The 21,331-nt window shown below is 35.6% G+C and overlaps 1 protein-coding gene and 1 long non-coding RNA gene across 2 annotated transcripts in view; one reads left to right on the top strand and one right to left on the bottom strand.

The window, feature by feature from the left end:
- Nucleotides 1–2,756: 2,756 nt before the first annotated feature.
- On the bottom strand, nucleotides 2,757–5,193 carry LOC121416155. Its single transcript, XR_005970105.1, has 3 exons — nucleotides 5,117–5,193; nucleotides 4,406–4,496; nucleotides 2,757–3,071 (listed from the first exon to the last, which is right to left on the bottom strand). It is a non-coding gene; the product is annotated as an uncharacterized LOC121416155 (long non-coding RNA).
- Nucleotides 5,194–6,940: 1,747 nt separating this feature from the next.
- LOC121415458 (collagen alpha-1(XV) chain-like) overlaps nucleotides 6,941–21,331 on the top strand; it is a gene marked incomplete at its 5' end in the record, with an annotated part of 34,465 nt that continues 20,074 nt past the window's right edge. The window contains 2 exons of the mRNA XM_041608662.1: nucleotides 6,941–7,054; nucleotides 17,303–17,354. Coding sequence (XP_041464596.1) covers nucleotides 6,941–7,054; nucleotides 17,303–17,354 — 166 coding nt within the window. The remainder of the gene's footprint in view (nucleotides 7,055–17,302; nucleotides 17,355–21,331) is intronic.

The raw sequence follows: 21,331 nt of genomic DNA, 5'->3' as shown, positions 1-21,331 counted from the left end.
GCTAGAATCAAACAGAAGAAGGGAGGCCATTCGATATGTGTATACATATACCTCAGTCGATATGACAATGTAGGCTTAAAATGAGTGTTTATACTAGTTCAGAAATTGACAATAATCGGTACAATCATTGAGGGTAAAAAACCTGTTCAATGTGATCTGTTCGATACCACATGCATTTATTTAGTATACGTAATTGGTATAAAGGATATACTCACCGTACTTTACTGTGACTGCATGCTTGAGCAGGAAAGTGTGAAAGAGGAAAGCGGAAAATGGTGGCTGTTATCAGTTTCAATTCAGTGCAGTGGGTACGCACAGAAAAGTATTTGAAGTGTTTGGGGATCCTGTTCAAACTTTTATACAATGATTAAAGGACGAGTTGATAACGAAAGTGAAGTCAGCCTTTCAATTGGTATACCTATTACTCGTTGAGGATACTTTCCTTGATGACACCATACAGTAAATCTAATGCCATGGTCATATTAGTGTTCTACGGCGGCCGTATGGCTAGTCGAAAACAGCCGTTTTATCAATTTTGATTCAAACCACCTATATGTAGTTGGACAAAAAAAAATTTAAAACGGCTGTTTTCGACTCGCCGTAGGGCCGCCGTAGAACAAATGTGACCATGGCATTACTCAGCTGCCTGATTTGACATTACATGTGACCACTCACCCCACTAACGCTTGCAAAAATCATTTCCCTGACTGCATTGACTGGTAGTAAAGGAGTGGGTCTGAAAACACCCCCCCCCCCTTATAACCTCACTGTCCAAATTGTTGTTTTCTCAGGTTGTTATCAAATTTCAGTTCATATCTGGTTGATTTGACTCGGTCGTTTACAAGGACGTAGATACATGACGTCATACTATTGTGTGACACAACGACCCCCGCACCCCGAGCAATTGTATCGTATTGCTGCATGAATCTACGCCAGTGATATTAGGTGTAAAAAACAAACATGCAGTCCCGTCCTATTTTCAGAAATATCTCTTAACCTTTTTTCTTCCCTCCTTCACTTCTCCCTGTTCTTTTTGTTCTATTTCAGTCTCTTTTTTTATTTCTTTCTTCTTGTTCCTTTTATTTTCTTTTCTTTTTCTTCTTCTTCTTCTTTTTCTTCTTCTTCTTCTTCTTCTTCTCCTTCTTCTTCACCTTTCTTTTTCTACTTCCGCTACTTAATCTCTATTTTTTTAAGTTTTCTCCCCCTCCCCCTCCCACTCTTGCTTTCTCTGTATCAGTATCTCTGTCTCTGTTTGTCATCTCCCTTCGCTCTCGTTTATTTTATTATTTTTTCTTGTAGTTCTATGTCTGTATAAAATTGTGTATGTGTAGTTTTATGTTCTCAGATCCCAATCCAGTCTGTCATATTGGATTCGTTTCATCAAAGTGAAACTATGAATGAAATACACAAAAAGATTCAAGACATTATATCAAATACATTGACTAATATTTTCAGGACTCTTATCATACTTCCTATTCCTTGAATCTTCGAGTCATACTATGATGAAAAACGCGAAGAAACTCCTTTATTACAATGATTACGAAATGTTGATTTTATTCAACTCAAAAGTACAAAAAATTACTGAATTATTCATGTTTAAGTTACAAACTGCAATGAAAAAAAGGAACATAAAAATGAATGATGATGCGACCTCTCTGTTGATATCAGGTTTAATCATGCGGTTATTTTATACCTTTGATATGAATTTTTTTTCTCCTCAAGATATTATGTTTTAATCCATATACGTTTACAGAAGAAGTAATGTCCAGTGACGTAATGCAGTGGTGGTATAAAAGGATGAATAAAAGAAAATTGCCCACCAATATAAAAGGCCTAGAAGACGAAAAATTGCAATGATGGAAGATTCTTCAACAGAGTGATCGAATATAGCGTAACACTAATAACTTTTATGATGCTAATGAAATATACAAAAGGTCACTTTTTACAGAATCAACATGATCTACAAATCGTGAGGGACATTACTACTGCAAATGAAATATTGCATGAAAATAGTACTTTACTTGTAAAAAAAATGTAAAGCGATGTCTCATTTGTATGTGTATTTTTTTCTGTTATTTGAGGCCATTACGTATAAGAAAACACACTCAGCCATCAATCATGGCAATGATTCATGCGGTGACATTGTTCATCACATCATTATGGAATGTTAACCCCGAAACCCTGTTATCTTGGGCAAGATGGATGAAAATAAAAATTGATTGCGGAAGAAAATAATGAGAATGATTTTTTAAAAATGTTACACTCAAAATAACAATGATGTTTTTAACGTACACCCCTCCGGTATATGATATTTGATACTTTAAATTTCTAGTTAGGTGTTCTTCCCCCCCCCCCCCCCATCATCTTCAGCTACCATTCGCATTAAGGCAGACTCCACAGTGTGGGAGAGGGCTAGGGGCGCTCACCCTTATGATCTTTTCAAGTAGTTCTCTATAAATTGAAAAAGAGGGGGGGAAGAAAAGGGAAATTATAAAGAAAAATGTGAAAATGAAAGCCTGGGACGTTCAACTCTATCATATATCCCTAGAATTAAATTAAGAAGAATATGAAATCATCTTCAGGTCGTCTTACCCCCCCCATCAAAATATCCAGGAGCCGCCTTCTGTAATTAGTTTAATATTTATCTTTCACAGAATATTGGAACCTTTAAAATATAACAAATCTCCTAATTTCATTTGTTATTTCTGCTTTTACATTAATTATCTTTTTCTAGGGAAGTTTTTTTTCAATAAAAGTACTTTCTAACCGTCTTGATCTATACGATTGCAACACGCCTTTAACCTAATATTGTAAATCATTGCTTTCATTCCTTCATGAGATCCCCTGCTCCTGCGTCCTTCAGGGCTGCACGGAGACGTGTTCGGGTTCCTCCAGTTCTCTCATTCCACAATCGAAGAACTATCCCGAAAGCTTTCTGGTAGTTGTTCCCTCTCATCTCTAAGACCATAGCTCCCTGATTGGTTAGTACACCCAACGACTGACAGACAGTGAAGTATTGGGACGATGGGATCGAGCCTGATAGCTCGTCTAGCTGAGCATCTGTAACATACCTGAGAGAGAGAGAGAGAGAGAAAGAGAGAGTGCTAATATTTATTTGGTTATTGGTTACTCTGCTTATAATAACGATTTTTAGCTCAGCGACGTAAGGCTTTCGGCTACAATCCCTTTTTGTCACTAATTTTTATTTCTTAATATCATGAAATACAATTCTCATGTGGTTATTACGAATTCTATAATTTGATATCAATCGGTTTTTTTTACATATGAAGAATCATATTTTTTATGTGGAGCTCATGGTGTAGTGGTTCTGACTTTCGCCTTGTTATAAACAGAGGGTCGTGTGTTCGAATCCCCCGCGGTCTGGCATCCTTTGGCAAGGCGTTAATCCACACTTTGCCACTCTCGACCCAGGGCACGCTGTAGGATGTGAAATTCATTGTAGCTTGTCCAGTATACTGTGTGCGCTTCACCAGCGACTGACTGGAATACTCCCCAGGGAGTGGTGGATGTGCACACATTATGTGCGGGAATGACTGATTGAATCCGATGACCGGGGTAATAATGTATCTGTAAAGCGCTTATACACGGCGTTCCCATGTATTAAGCGCTATATAAAAGCGGATTATCACTATTATTATTACATCAAGAATCGAATTTCTTGATATGTAAATCGGAATAAATGTTAAAAATGCCCGTGTCGCTGGAAGCCCTGTATAGGTTGCTGAGCGAAAACTCGCTGATCTCGCTGGCACGTTTGTGCCACGGATTCGTGCTTAGAAATCGATGAATCTGTGATCGATAGTTGCTCTACTGCCATCTACGTTCCTTCCATGATATTCGGTTAAGGATTGAACCTCACACATGAAAATTGAATACACTTTTTTTTACAAACCAGATAATTAAACAGGACCCACTCTTTTGGGAAATGTAAATGTTCACTCTTTTAGAAGTAGGTGTAAAGTAGATTGATTATTGAGTGAAAATGTGTTTTATCTACCTGTGACCGCATGGATCACTCAAGAAATTACTGAATTTGAGTGAAACAAACAAAATTACGTATATATTCATTCTGAATTCAATTCAATTTAAATCGAATGAACATTTAATTTCTTCCGTTTCACAAATTTCTACATTTTACGTAAACATGAATTCATACAAAAATCAGTTTTTCATGAAGAATACAAATATGTGCATGTTAGGTTTATAGATGAAGGCGTATACATTTAGTAAAGAGTGAAGAAGAAGAAAGAGAGAAAAAAGAAGAGAAAAGGAGACAGTGAGAAAGAAATGGAGTGTGGGCACGTTCCGGAGGCACAAGCTTTCAATCGACTTTCTTTGTAATTATTACATGGTATTTTAAGAAATGATAATATTAAATTCTTACATATTTCTGCAATACAGAACAACAGTCCTACTGCTAATCCCAAAGGGGGTTATTCCGTATGACGTGCAAGCGGTGTTATCAGTGTTCACTCCTAAAACAACAAAGGATATGATAAAAGTGGTTTTCAAAAACATTTATAAAAGAAAAGTAAGAGTTCTTGACAGGCAAAAGAAAAAACACAGCAATGGATTTGTTAGAAGCTGTATGTGCTAGTGTACATAGTTGCAATGTGATAATGTGATATCTGTGAACACCCCCCTCCCTTGTGTTGACCAAGAATAAAATTATAACAAACCAGTGTCGACATCATCGTTTCGCTTTATAGCTTACCACTATCTGCCCTGATGTAAGTTTTAATTACATAAGTTTGTCCCTCCCGTAAGCATAGGCTTCAGTATAAGTGGCATTAGTAGTAGTTGTAGTAGTAGTAGTAGTAGTAGTAGTAGTAGTAAAACTAGTAGTAGTAGTAGTAGTAGTATTAGTAGTAGTAGTAGTAATAGTAGTAGTAGTAGTAGTAGTAGTAGTACAAGTAATAGTAGTAGAAGTAGTAGTAATTAGTGATAATAATAGTAGTATTCCTATTAACCCCGCTCCTCATTTACTCTTTCTGGCTCTCTTCCTATCTATCTATCTATCTATCTATCTATCAATCTCTCCCCCTCTCTCTCTCTCCTTCTAAAATATATAGAAACGACGGTCTAACGTACTTACAATTCCTCGGTGTATTATTATAGACGATTCAGGCTAGTCCATTCTATGAACAGAAAACCCAAACAGGTCTACTCGTTCGTTAGATTGTTCCATGCAGTGTTATATTTGGACATGATTGTGATACTTCAATGGAGATAAGTCAAGTATAACATGATCAAAACAATATCCAATAACAATGGGCCTGTACTTTAACCCCTACATTAATCTCATGCGGTAGGTCCCAATATGATTTTGTGTCCAGAGTTCAGAAACATTTCCGTTTTCAATTATTCTCTACTTTCATATACACAATAGATGTATAGCCAGGGCCCTGTTGTTTAAAATCTACCTCTATAATAACTCTGTCATCAAATAGTATCTTTTATGGAATCCTTGATTTTGATTGGCTTTTGAAGATAGTTTCCATGGTACTTACCAATAGATGACAAAATTACCATGATAGTGAATTACTGTTATGCAACGAGACCCTGGAGTCCGTGGACACTGTTACTGTTGAACATAATTTTAAACTCGGTGATTTTCAACTAATTCGGATTGCATATTTTGGGATTTCCTTTTCATTTCCTTTTTACATTTAAATAAGAATCTGTTGGGAAAGATGAAAACAGTAAATCTTTTCATGTAATTTAGAGAAATATGAAAATTTCCACTGCAAATAATCGCTTCTGGACTGCCCTAACAATCAAGCTGTATCACTCAAAATATCTGAAATTATAAGCATGAGAGTATAAGAATACATTCCTGGTGGCGAGTTCTCTCAGCAAAATACTTATCAAGATTAATCATGATTACATTTGTTTAATGGTGTAACTATATTCCCCAAAATTTTACCCAAAAAAAATCACGTGCGTTGGATCATCTTCGTTTAAAGTATCACACACAGAGAAGATCAATTTCATACAATATAAAAAAAATCAATCAGCGTCGGTGACAAACATACTTTATATTATTGATATATTTTAGGTTATTTTCTCTGCAATAATCTGTAATCTCGATGGGCATATTATACGTTTGAAAATGAATAGGCCGAGCTCAAAAATAATATACATGTCGATAATAAAATGATCAAGTAAAATAGATCAATAAATTAATTAACTGCTAGATAATCCAAATGTCAATTATACTCATTGGAAGCCATTTTAGCGTTTAATGATCGAATCAGTATTGTTTTGCAAACATCATTTAAAATTTAAAGATGTTTTATTTGGGATTGTTTTAAGTACTGTAGGCCTATGCATGCACCGTTTCAGACCTCAAAATCTCCACGATTGCGGTTATTGTTTGAAGTGATAAAGCGCCCTCTACATTTCATCAGAATAATCTCTGATCTCTCATTCGTGAATTCGCTAGGACTCTTGGCGAATAGGAGCGCGAGTTACGATATTTTCAGAGACACCGCTCACTTGCTCTTCTTGGATTGACAGGGTGAACGTGGTGAAGTGATGTTTGGTGCGTTTCCGATATCAGTTCATAATAGCTGTGTTGGCAAGCATAAACAAAATGGCCATGGATAAACAAAATGAATGTTCATGTTCATTCCATATCAGAATTCTCTATTTTGCTTTTTCAGTTCTCTGTTTTCTTACCATATCGATGTTCGTGTTAACATTCTGTTACGTATCGCAGTTAAGGGAAACCCGGCTCTGCCTCTCCGAATCTTCAGGGGAGCCCTACGAACCTTCTGGCAAGGGAGAATACCCAAATGCAAGTACTTTGAATGAAGACTTTCCTCCAATTTACAGACCTGGAAAGGATTTAGAACATGACAAAGATGGCCATTGGGGTGATGAAAGAGAAGATAATGGAATTAACAGTGATAGTAAGTTTGGTACAAACTATAAAGAAGATGTGAGTGTTTTGGGTCGATCAAGAAGGGATGTCAACGGCCAAGATGACAGAAGACTTCAGGTCTTAGCAACTGTTCCCATATCAATTCCCGTAAGTATAAGCTACGTCACATATCATTCACTCATCTTTCTGATAATGATCTTCTATATAGTACAAAAAGGTGATCAATTTGGCTGGTGCTTACAGTATCTTCTTTGTGTGGTGTGTGCTAAATATCATTCCATAAAGTCTTTAACTGCTACGTACTAATTGCTAGGTCAAGTCGTGTTTGCAGGCTATAATGGGTATAAAATTTTTCATGACAGGCTTCTCCTAAGACTTATTTAACATTTGTCTGAAATGAAACACATGATGTATCGCTATCAGACAAAAGGAATTACAATATTGGAAAGAGACTTCTAAACAACATATGAGGATATGTAAAACGAAATGTGAGCATTCTACTTCTTGCTATTGCACATTCTTCAAGCTCTCTAAGAATATTTCCGACCTGGCAGAAAAATATATTATACTTTATAGATGAGCCAGGTATGATTTTCCTAACCCAGTCGGAACCCATTCTTTACGAAAATGAAGTCAACGAATGGATGAATAAATGAAGTTGTTGTTTTTTTATTCATGATGGTCTGGATAGATAGGCATGTACATTATTCAAAGTTTTGTTTTTCAGAAGAGTATGTTTTGTTCTGATGATCTGATATATTTTAGTATATTTCTGTCGAGGACATCTTTGAACATGAGTACAACCATTAAGTCTAGTAAACTAAACGTATTGATCGATGCATCAAATTTGAATGGGATATCTCCTTCACATATCATTATTCGGATAGATAAATTTAGTGGTGGAATGAGCCCCCCCCCCCCCCCCGAATGAAAATCCTGACCTCTTCTAAAATGAAAATGTATAATTTCGTACTAAAGATTACAAAATATCAAATAATAATCATATTTACCCCCGTTTCCTTTCCTTTTTTTTGTTTCAGCCGTTTTAATTTTTATTTTGTTGTGCCCCACCCCCTTACGCCAATGTATAAATCATATCATCCGACATGTATTGGGGTTGGTCATGACAATCAAAGACATAAATCACGTTTATGATTTAGCCGAACCCGCTTAAGCACACCCTGACCTTCAAATTTCTATATCCTAAATTATTAATATTTTGAAATCATATTTTATATATCTTAATTCAACGCACATATTACTCCATGCATCGACATAATGAAGAAAAAACAAACTAAGTTTAAAAATTGTGTACCAAAAAACCCCAAGCAACCGTTTGAGAAAAATATGATGAATAAATCTTAAACCGAAATCAAATGATAAACAATGTCAGTCTATCCATAATCTTACTTTCCGACATAGAAATTTAATCACTATTATTGTCTGAAATGGACATTAATGTCTTGTCAGCTTGCGTTAATCTCTTTGACTTTGAAAATATAACGTTTCGGGCATAAAAGGCCTACATCTCGCTTAAAAACGGCACGATGGAATCACCAAAGAGCTGTTCATAAACATGATAATTCAGGGGAGGATCCAGCCTTCGCCAATAGGGGGGGGGTCGGAATTTATTTAGGCCATATTTTCCCCGAACGGCCGCTCGAATATGATTTTTGCCGGGATTTTTGTTTTCTTTGAAGGAGTAGTCCTAATAGTAACTTCTAAGCTTTATTCCTATGAATAAACATAAAAATATAATACCATAATCTTTATTTATATAGTGCGAGCGCGAAGCGCGAGCTAAATATTTTGGAAATCTTATGTTCTTTTTTCCTAAACTAAAATTTTGAACATTCTGGGCAATGTTTGTTATCCTGAAAAAAAAAATTGTATGCAAGTGAATAATTACTACGAACGTGAAGCGTGAGCAGAAATGAAGTGATGGAAATGGTATTGTCAAAGACTTGCTTGCAGTTAGCCATGAAGACGTTACATATTAAAAAAAAAAGAAATATTGCGAGCACGAAGCGCAAGCTGAATTTTTTTGACATATCTACCTGAATAATGGAAATTCTAAGCACTTTTTGTAATCGTGGAAAGGATAAGTATATAAACTAAACATTATTGATGCGGATGCGGGCACGAAGCGCGAGAGGAAAAATTCTGGACACTCTATTAATGTTTTGTAAATCATGAAAAGGATATGTTATTGGAAATTTTCATACATTAATAATGCGAGCGCAAAGCACGAGCAGACAATTTTTGATATTGTGATCTGAAACTGGATAATAATTTGAATAGAGAACAGGCTGAATAAACGCGTGTTTCAGATTTCGACCTAGAATTTGGGTATTCTAAATACCTTTCTCATCATGAAAATCAATAAAGCGAGCGAGTGGGAAAATTGTGAGGTGGATATAGATCACAGTTTAAAAGGAGCTGATATTATTCCGATCTGAAAAAAGGGTCAATTTAAGCTCTGTATTGCAAGCAGTCTGTGGGAAAATTGTGAAGTGGATATAGATCACAGTTAAAAAAAGGAGAGCTGATATTTTTCATTATTATTACTTTGAGTTTTTACATAGGACCGCGGGACATTCTATAAGGACATTATGTCATCATATGAAAATAATGACTTTTTTCCTATTTCTCTTCCTAAGCAAGAGAGCACGAAATATGTTAATATTATTGCCAGAAAGCTGCATTTAAAGCACTTTTGTAATTATTCATAAGATTCATGAGCTAATATCTATCAATGCGAGCGGAAATCGCGAGCCGAAATTTTTGATAAACTGTCATCAAATGTTGTTTTAAAGTAGTTAGTTCGAGAATTAATATTGAGATATTCATAACTCACTAATCAAAATGCGAGCGTGCAGCACTAGCTGATACGTTTTGACAATCTGATCTGAATAGGGATATTTTGATAACTTTATGGAATACAGGAAAATAATAGGTACCTGACAAATCAAATTTTGCGACCGCGCAGCGCAAGCAGAACATGTTAATATTCAGACCATAAAACAGACATTTTTATAGAGCACTTTTTAAAAATCAATTTGTAAATCAAACAAAATAATGAAAGTTCAGTTTTCCAGCTGAAATAGGTTGGTATATTGACTTCAAAATTTGATATATTAAGCTCCACATTGAGCAAGATATGTAAATCACTGGAAAAGCAATGTGAGCACGAAGCGCGAGCGAAAATTTTATAGCCCGACATGAAAGATTGTTGAAAAATTATTTTCCAAGTCTTCCCCTCATCTTATTTTTTTAACTCATCTTCCTCCTCTTATGTTTGCCTTCTTTTCTCCTTTCTTTTACCTTCTTTTTCTTTTTTCCTTTCTTTTCCCTTTTTTTCCTTTTTTTTGCTCCGCCAATAGGGGGGGGGGGCCGGGCCCCTCGGGCCCCCCTGGATCTGCCTATGATAATAATCTTTGTTTTAACACAGACCCACACACCTGCACCCTCACACATAACAAATGCAATCACACAGACACGAAGTCAAGTTGAAGTGAAGGGTTATAGTGACGGTCATAGTTGAAATGAATGGGTCTAGAATTTTGTCCCCATCATCTTGGCGTAAACCATCAAATTCCTGACAACCCCCCCTTTCCCCTGCCCCCCCCCACCCCTCTTCCGCCCTCTCACTTCGATGGATGTAATTCACACCCCTTACATTAATCATTTATACATTCATCAAAATGTCAAAGAGATGTATTCCCATCATGACAGAACAATCGCCTGGAGAAATGTCCATGGACATGTTTTCATTCCACATTGGATGTTTTCTATGTTAATAGTTGGGTATCCGTGACATAGATACCTTCATCTACCTCAAGCAAGAAACAATGTATCGTTACACCATCTGATAGATCAGCCATCATGCCTGAAAATCAGACTTGATATTTAATCTCAATCACGAGAAAAATATTTGTAATTTTCAATTTAAATTCAACAATCTCGTATTTGCATAAAAAGTTTTCGAAGAAGGCAATTTCAAGATTGGCTTACTCTAATATTGGTAATCCAAACTCTCTTCGTGTATGATTAATGTGCATTATAGAGGCATTCTAAGTTATATTCTTGAAAACTTTATAAAATGCAAATACTTATAATTCCAGAATCACAATACAATTTGCAGATAGATGAAATTTTGTGTATGTTACCAAATATACGTAGGAAAACCCTCATCCGAATGATTTTGGAACCTTTTTCAATGTGTGTCATGATTTACACACTCGAAATAAAGTATTTCTCTTCCAGGTTTTCAGCACGAATAAATTGATTAGCATTACAAATGCCTTGTTAAACATTGATGTTGTATCGAACATTGTTCATATGGATACAATAAACACCCTAGAAAACAAGAAAATCTTTTTTTTTTGCAGTCGCTCTCAAGATATATGTATCATGTTTTTTTATTGTATCAAATGTAATACTTTTATATTAAATAAAATTAGGATGGCGTTTTGTTACTGTTTAACGCTTTAATTTGGTTTGTATTATATTTCTTAAAATAGGAAAAAAGATATGACCCTACTGCGCAGATTCTTAAAGTCATATCAATTTTAAGGCTTTCAGTTTAAATTACCCTTAAGATCTTGCCAGTTTGATCGATGACACTGGAGGTAAATTGTTTCAAAGTTCATTTAAAACTCCAGAGATTTCCCATGTCGGAATACTACCTGATTTCAGTCTCACATAAGTTAACCAGACCGTCTGGTTGTGATCAAGTCCCTCGCCAAGTCACTAGAGATATCATTGTATCTAAACAAAACCCACAAGCCACCCAGCACGTGAAATGCAATTTATCAAGTTGAATATCGCAAAAAATATTTTTAGAATAAACACAATTTTCGTGCACGCTCCCATAAACTTGGGATCAATGAAAAACTCAGGCCAAGCCTCTTATTCCACACGAGTTGGTTTTGTGGAAAGAAATTTCCTTTAAGTGGTCTACAATTGCTGTCTAACGTACAGCCAGGATATTGGAGGGTTACTGTTTCTCATGAAAGAAGGATAGAACACGAAATTGTGTCAGGTAAAAATGTGAATTGTTGTCCACCTCTGCTCAAAATTCCAACAAAGAAGTATGAAAGTACATAAATCAGAGACGTTGATTACAATGGAAAGATGCAAATATTCAAAAGTCTGTATTCATTGATTATTGTTAAGATTGGGGGTAAAGAACATTAAGAGAATTTGAAATGTTTGGTGCGCTATATACAAAAAATTCATCTTAACTGACTTTTGCAGTATGATTCGTTTAAAAATACATTAAAAAGATACGAATAAAAGTTATGTTGACAAAAATGACAAAATATTTTTAAAATAATAAAGTGCAAATGTTCACTTTCCGTCGCTTCTGGTTCACTGTATTCGGATGAGTGTGCGTTCTGTATGTGACGGTATTTTATATGATTATTTGAGGGGGTTATCAGTCAGGCTTAGATTGTAGGTAACCATCGCAGACATTACTTCTCATGGTTATGAACGGGGAATTGTGAGTTCTCTGCTTAAAAAGATGCTGGAATGACGTCGTGTATACTCACGTGGCTATGAAAGACGAACGTCAAGTAGAGTTGGTCGCTCAGGGGTTTCAAAAAGGAGTAAGTAATGACCTAGAGATTTCGTCCAACAACCCTCGCTATTTCCCATGGAGGGATGATGTGTCAATAAATCCCAATGGGCGATGTCTATTCTAGTCTTCCGAAGGTCATCAGGTAATCTATGTGTCCTTATAACTTGAAGCTATGATGTGTCAGTCTCCGATGTTGTCAACCAAAATGCAGAGATGTACAGACAGTGTCTGATTGTATGCTAGCTCTTTAATTCTCTTTGATAAAGTGCGCTGTAACACCAATAACATTAGATATAATCCTTATTACTCTGGTTGGTTGCAAAGAAATACTTACACATAAATCATTAAGGCAATTAACGTTTCTTTCAATAACGTATAATGAAAAGAATGTAATTCAATGCCTCGCTCACATGACATATAAGAGATCGAATCCATAAGCCTCGCTCAAGATTTTGAACTGCATGTTTTCTCGGCAAGGAAATCAAGATCACCCCACGATGATTCTTCTTGGCATTTTTGTTCTTTTTTTCTTTTCAATAATGATGTGAGGAGCCACGGTTATCAACTTAACATGATTCTGAGAAGTTACCGATATAAACGTTTTACTTTGCCCTTTTTGCCGCATTTTGTACTTTGTGTTCATAATGTAATATGCCTAGTTTGAATTCCTAATATCGCATAATAGAAAATTAATATATTTCATTCAGTGAAGGATACATTAACATTGGTTTTTCAAAAGGTATAATGGGCCTGAAGAAATATTGATCCGTGATTGATGAAGGCCATTTCATACATCTTGTCACATAAATAAGTTATCAAAAATAGAATCGCTCCAGGCAAGCCATATTAGGAAAGCAAAGTACACTGTTTATTGTTGACAGAAATAATGTATTGACGAATTTCTATAAGATTTGACAGATCGATGATATTACACTAGTTCATTTTCGAGTAGTCTAATTAACGAAACGGAGACAGAACGGCTATTAATGGGAATAAGAAAGAAAAATAGGTGGAGGAGCAACTGAGAAGCTGAGAGGAGAACGCCTCTCAAACTTGATTTTGACTGGAGTCCACTATTCCCACCACCTAAATCATGTAATCATCGATTGTTGTTGGTGTCAAAAGGTGAACAAACGAACAGATTCTTGGCAAAATCCTGAATTCTTATTCTGGATCCAATTAACATTCTGGTCGGCATTTTAAGGTAGATTTTGTAGCTTTGTAATGCCAACAAAAAACCGGGCTAATAGCACTCCCCCGCCTAAAAGGGTTATGGAATAGGGACCAATAGTATAGGCCTTATAGGCTGGACACTATATTTTGCGAAATCAAGACCCAAGAAATAAATACGAATTGTGAAAGGAAATGTATGGAAGCTGTGTGTTCATTGATTACATGTTACCGGATTCTGTTTATAAGTCTATGGAATGAAACGTTTTGATAAGGTTTCGTATGATTTTGTTACATGGTCATGGTATACAATGTATAGATATAAATATTGTAGCCGAACCGACTTTATTTCCTGACGAACTGGTTTGTTTCGGCTGCAATATACAACCATTTGGTCTAGTTTGTCTTTTTCACTTCTGACTCTTTGCTCCTTCTCAGTAGCTTAGATTATATCTCATGGATTTCAACATCTCCATTATCTCAGTCATTCCAGTATTCAGAAACTCCATATTTTCAGTAGTTCGGTATCTCATAAATTTCAGTACTTTCAGTATCCTCACTCATCTTAGTATTCTCAGCAGTATTTTCACTCCTAGTCATTACTTCCTACACTTCCTTACTTTTGCCTTTCCGACCATGCATTCTCGTAGCTCTGTGCAACGAAATATTAAACGACAAGCAGGAAAAAAAGCAACGTACATGTAGCTCCTTATAACTTTATTAATTGTCGCATCAGGTACCATTACAAATTGGACAGAGTGTGGTGCAGCAATCTTCAACTGCAAACATATTGCATGGTTTGTAATTGATTATGGAGCCCGATTAGATGTAATTGGGGAGCTTGTCAAGCATTTGAATTTGAGCTTATTTTATAAACAGTTAAAGTCATGAAATAACTTTTTTCAGCTACGAAGATGGTATCTGTCACTTCTATTTATATCCGAACAGTGTATAATAATTAAAGATACATAATTTATATAACTTAATAGTTGCAAACTGGGCTTTGTGGCGTGCGTCTGTAATCCAAGCTGTGGGGAAGTTACAAATTGATGCACAGGTTCGAGATTCGAGCCCTGGTCACGTCTTTCGTATGGTGACGCTAAAGGTCGGCCCCAGAGGTAAATAATCATATCTGGTTAGATACACGTCTAACAAAACTCAAATACACACACGTTGCAAACATTGTTATTTCACAGCAAGTAGTGCTAAAATGAATTTTTAAAGAAAATTGCTACGTAATCTATTACAGCATTTCGCCATACAACGCATGAATTGGGACATCTGGAATATTCTTCTCGAAATTTATAGTCATTTTACTGATTTGTTGTATGTTTCGTACAGTCATGTTTATGGTTCCTTCGAGTGAATATTGTGCAACCGAAATCAGATACCGAAAGTCTCGTTCCCGACAAATCAAACAATTTAAATATCACCCAGCCTATCGAATACCCCTCCAAGAGCTGTTTCATCAATAAGTAAACAAGGTATTTTTCAGGACTTTCACTGTAATCATCCTCTCATACGGAGGTCAAGTAAACGGAGTACCTTGGCATAGTTCGCCCTAATCCCTGGCGGGGAAACGGTAAGGTGCGAGGCGAAGTCCACTTACCGGTAGCACTAGAGCATGATGCTAACAACATGATCTGCACCTGTTGCTATGGCAACGCAATGAAGTTTTCATCTGGAAATTGGAGTACTGGCATGTTCTCTGAGGCTTGGGAGGTGTACCATAAGCGTAGTGTGGAGCGGAAAACTATCTCTCTCAGATAGGGTAATCTTGGCACAAACAACCTTTATTGAATCACATACTTCAACTTCTCCTTCCGATAGTGTCATGTTTGGTATATCAAATAACATGCACGGTTTATTGTGGTAATTCAATGCTGGTGGCTTATAATCCTGTGCCATATGTTTATTTATTTTTTTTAAAATGCAGAGCACAATATTATTGCTCTTGAACTAAAGAAAATCTCAAAATATTCAGAGGCAAAGAGAAAAACAACTTTATTATGTTTTATATTTGTTTCTTGTCCAATAAACATCACCTCTTTTCTTACGTACAAACCATACTCCCCCCCAAAAAAAAATACTCAACACTCAAACCCCCTCAACCTCATAAATCAACGCACATGATTCATATACGGACGAACAACACACCCACACAACCAACCTTCACCTACACGCGCACACACACATCCTCACACCACAAATATTAGGTACCACACATCACCTACGCACCACCAAGCCATACACACCAACGCACATTAAACTTGTTAAAAGGCTAATTAGTAGTTGTTGATAAAACAAACTTGCTCCTATCTACTCTCTCTTGAATATTGCTGTCAAAATGTAGGAAACATATTTGATTGTAGAATATCATAGTTCATAATTACTGCTATCAATTTCCGAAGGACAAAAGGACTTGACTGGACGTATCTTTTGATATAAATGAATTGAATTCTGTAACCGTGATACTAGGATATAATAAAGGCTAATGCAATGTTTTGTTTCATTTTATTAAACATAAAGAAGTAATTTATAGACTTTCCAACCCAATTTCAAATACATTCTACCATTAGACAGGTGTAAGTAGGTCACGTTTTCTCATAAGATATTTACACCCAACACACCTAGAGCATTTATCATGAACTATATCAGAAAGCCTTGATGTCAATGTAGAAAAGCAGCCATTCATATTTCATAGTATCCCAACGGTGATATTACTGGCTCTTGAATGTTTTAATCTTAAAAGCCCTAATCAATCAGTCAAAGTGTGTTCGAGTAAATAGCTGAAGGTAGATCATATATATGTGCAGACATGATGAAACAACTCAGTAAGTTTGTACTAGTGCAAATAAGGAAAGAAAACATGAAACCATAACGAAAATATTTTTATGTAGTCCTGCGATAGATAAAGAATGTTCGAAATAGATGAGATTATTAAGAAGATAGATTAAAAAAAACTGTGCGATGGGAATAAAAAACAGTATTTTCATGATAATAAGTATACCAAAACACTCGGCCAAAAGAAATCGAATATATGACAACCAAGCATAACTCATTTTAATATCCTACAAGAGAATGACCAGAATCTCGGTTGGTCTGGATATTTGGTGGTGATTTCAGCAATGTCAGCGGTATGAGACAGGGGCTTTAAGAGGACCCTGATTCCAAAAAAATGAAAGTATGGGATGTAACATAAATTCTGTTGTAAGATCAAGTTCTCTATTTCCCATCATGATGACATTCCAATAACGTATGATGTGCATTAAACTTTAACCTGTAGGTGTCAACCAACATAAATTTTACTCAGGTAACGGAGAAGTTTGGAATACATTGAACTCTCAATCTGGAGAGGTTTATACATGATCATAGCTGTGCCATTTTTTTTATTCAAATATGTGTTCACCAATTTAAAATATTCTGAAATAATTACACGTATTTCTTTTCTTTTACATGGTAATAACTTTAGTAATGAGATAATCCCAAATGATTTTAATTTTGAATGCCGTAATCGATCAGAAATGAAATTGTGTTTCTGTCTTATAGTCACTTTGGTATATCGGAGGGGGAAAATGTCTGAAAATGATTTTCAAACGACTATTAATATCTAATTTCTGTTTCTCATTGTTTTCTTTCAGCTTTCATCAATCGCAAATGTTTGTAACTGGACAAACGATGAATGCCCAAGAGGTAAAACATTATTTTCCTGTTATTGTGCTTACTGTGATAAATGGCTTTAATTGTATTTGAAAAATGCTTTGACGCGGTGACATAAAAATGTCTTGCAATAGGACAACATTCTTGAATTAACAGTACGGATACTGTGAAAATCGGTGGGAATAATATCATATTGAATTTTTAGTGTTTCTTTTATCGTGTTGATTTACCTGTCCTATCTAATATATACTTTTCATTTCAAAAGTAAAGTTTCATCAAGCTTTAAAAAACGCCTTTTCCAGCTCTACACAAACTGAACGTAATGAGTTACCTAGATATTTCTTAGGAAAGATATGGAAGTCTCTTTCAGCTTCTCCCAGTGTCACCCTATCCGAGAACGTCTGGTAGAAAATCTAGGAGGGCTTTTTATCAGTGTATTCCATCCAGTGAAGAGGACCTGCGCTCGCTTGATTACTGATTCTTATCATTAAAGGGTAAAGAAGAGGCATCTTCCAACTCAATTAAGTAGATCTTCAGTAACAATCTATACATCACTTCTCTTCTATTCGGAAACCCACTCGGTGATCTACAAGGTAGCTTAAAGATGTTCTTTGCGTTCATGTCTCGTATTGCGATGTTCTGAGATACGGTAAAAGGTGTCTTAAAGATGCCAGCACTCGAGCTTTGCGTTACAATATAGCAGCATAACGGATTGGTTTGTTTAAGGTGATCCTTACAGACTATGGGTAACATTGAAGATGGCATGACGAAATATGTGTCAAGCATAATGGGTCCATACCGTACACTTACCCAAACCGCTACGATAAGAACTCGGATGTACTTCCTAAAATGTGCATTGAAAGTCTGTATAGCTACTTTGAATTAATGTAAGTCTATATTCATCCAAACTAACATCCAAATAAATATTATGCCATGTCATTAGATTTGAAAAATCAAATACCAATAAATATCATTACATTACCATGGAGAAAAACGCGACACAATTTTGATACCACTATAACGTCTCAACTAGTTTTAGCCTACCCTCATACACCCCCACAGACCGTCTCACACACATCCACACCACACCCATCAACTACCAAACACCTTAGTTGAATTGACCTTAAAACTTTTACCATTACTATTCAATTGTATGCTGATTTAGCGTAATATACATGTTTTACTTAAAACCAATTTCATTAAATCGGTAAGACACCATGCATTTTAAGAATGTGTAATCTAAATTTATGTTTTGGATTCTCGAATCTCAATGTATTTTTTTTAAGGGGTTGCATTTTACACCATTAAAAGGTTATGTGTGAACAACATTTTGTCTGTATCTTAAATCAGTTATGTCTGATGACTTCACAGCACTGGATTGTAAGTGTTTTTATTTTCACACATTTAAACTTGTTCCTTTAATCCCGACTATAATAAAAACGGTAGTAAAATTATCTCAATGGAGCACATCTCTGGAGGAATTTAAGTAGAGAGGATGGATTCTGTTGATGTCGATAAGATGTTATCATCTCACACGATCAAGTAGGAGTCGGCCATATCAAACACTTCCTTCATTCACCAGTGAATTCTAAATTGAGATTAAAAGCCGAGAGTCACTCGAATTGGCATGACCGATTGATATAGACATTGTTAATAAGAGGTCACTGCGACCTATGCTTTTTTCTCTCTAAGACTCATTCACTTCATATCGTTATAGAGTATTACAACATGTATTATCAAACATCATTAACATTCGAAATCAAATACTTACATTTATGTTACAAAGGTTGAGTTTCAATAAATCCCTCAGAATCTTATACATTATGAAAATATTGGGTAATTGTTTTACCACCACGAGGGTAATTACGTGTCCAACCAATTTGTAGGCAGTATTTTACCAAATGCGGGAAGCATATTGTCCAGTACGGTTAGAAAGTAAGCAGCAATCACATTAGAATGGGCAAAATTTTCATCCCACTGGATAAATGAAAATGCCCAATATTGGTGGGACACATAATTACCCAATATTTTTTAGAGTGCACGTTTTAAGTGTCATTTTGCCTAGAAAGCATTTCATAAGGGGGGATATTTTCCGTGATCGGTCGTTAAATGCCGATTTTTTTTCGCCTATGGATTATATGAAATAACTTCCTGAATTCTATACCAGTGAAAATTACCTAGATTTGAAACTGCTCTTTCTACACACTTGACAAAGTGTATACCTATATTTATTTTGCTTTAGTCTGGAACACATTACGATATTCTATCTCCTTTTTTGATGATGTGATAAGCGCTATATTTAATAATAATAAGTAGTAGTAGTAGTAGTAGTAGACTAGTAACAATAGTATAGTAGTAGTAGTATAGTAGTGATATAAATTAGAGATTCAAGATTCAATACAATATTAAATTCTGACATGTTAAAATTGAACCAATCATTGAAATTCAATTTATTCTCCCGAGCTATAATAATGGTTGTTTCCAACTCTGTTTTTTCTAGTATCATCCATATTATTCATTTCTTTTAAGATTTCAATATTTCTTTTCCATCAAAATAACAAACAAATTACATAAAATATACATACAGGTATCTATGTGCATGCTCTTTCTCAAGGGGCAACGATACTATTAATAATTCTCTTTTAACGAGCTTAGAAACATTACTGCCCTCCTATTCCTGACCTTATTGACCTCTTGTCCATGTTCTAATCATCAATCCATCTTACAGTTTCCTTCACCTGCCTGCAACCTTTGCACATCACACTCGAGCTTTCAATTTCACTCAATTAAATGCCTAATTATAAGGAAGCATGGCGTGTCCTGATACAATCACGAGGCGTAGATGAAAATACCAGGAAGTGTGAGGCGCAATTCATGCTTTTCGAATCGGTCAAAGCACAGACCTCGTAGATAATATCTTAGCGATGAAACTGTAGCTTTCTTGTGCGTTTGAGAGAATGTAAAGTAAATTCTGTGGTAGTATCGGCATATCAAACGTATTATATACGTATACATTGACTCCGTTATTTAATATAAATAAGAATAGCCATTTCATATGTGATTGTCATTTCAAATTTATGGATTCATGTCCTTTTGGATTTGTTTAAGGGGGGGGGGGTTAATGAACATAAATATAGTTGCATTATAATTGTACATTTCGTTAAACATTGGGGCGTCTTTTACGAAACGTCACCAATTTCAAGCAATAGTCGAATGTCATCAGCTACTCAACTCATTTCGTTTGCTGAAAGAGAAAATGTGTTTCATGATTTCAGCTGTTAGTGATATAAGCTTGGTGAAGCAGGATGGACATTGATTTGAATTTTTAATGTTACGCGGTTACATTACATGAATTGTATCTATGGTAGATGTAGACGTATTATCAGAAGAGTTGAAACGACCGCCATTAATACGCAACTAAAAAAAAGACCACACAGGAAGTCCGTAAAGTGCGTTGCGTTTGATCTTTTGGAGGATCATCCACTCGCAACTCTGGTTGCTCATCATCACTTTTCCACTAGCAGATAATATCAACGATTACCAATGTTCAATAATCAATACAAGATATTTTAATCTATAATGCCTTATCCAATTCCGAAAAAAATGCTCAAGGTAGTTTCTGAAGACAAAGGTAAAAGAGGAATAGGGAAGAGTGTGAGAACTTTCATTCAAAACATGTTGACAAAAATGGAACTTCAAATTCTTCTTAAAAGGAAATTGTAGAGTTTGCATTTCTTAGGTCCTGTGGAAGTGAGTTTTACAGCGTAGGTCCCATGATTTCGTATAGAAAGGGGAATACAGAGAAGGCCATACACTGAGGAGAAAGTGTATAAAAATATAAGTTCAGAGTTGAAACATGTTCGTTGTTAGCAGGCATTAAAGAAAAGATATCTAACCATGGGGATGGTGGGAGTTTAGCTGGAAGTATAGACCTTCTGACTGAGTCTAATTGTAAAATACGAATGACTGATTGTGACCATTCAAATATAGCTTCCGGTTCATGAATATTT

Source organism: Lytechinus variegatus, chromosome 5 (genome assembly GCF_018143015.1).
Source record: "Lytechinus variegatus isolate NC3 chromosome 5, Lvar_3.0, whole genome shotgun sequence".
Taxonomy (NCBI): domain Eukaryota; kingdom Metazoa; phylum Echinodermata; class Echinoidea; order Temnopleuroida; family Toxopneustidae; genus Lytechinus; species Lytechinus variegatus.
The sequence above is the reverse complement of the archived record's forward strand: the minus strand, read 5'-3'. Positions and strand labels throughout refer to the sequence as shown.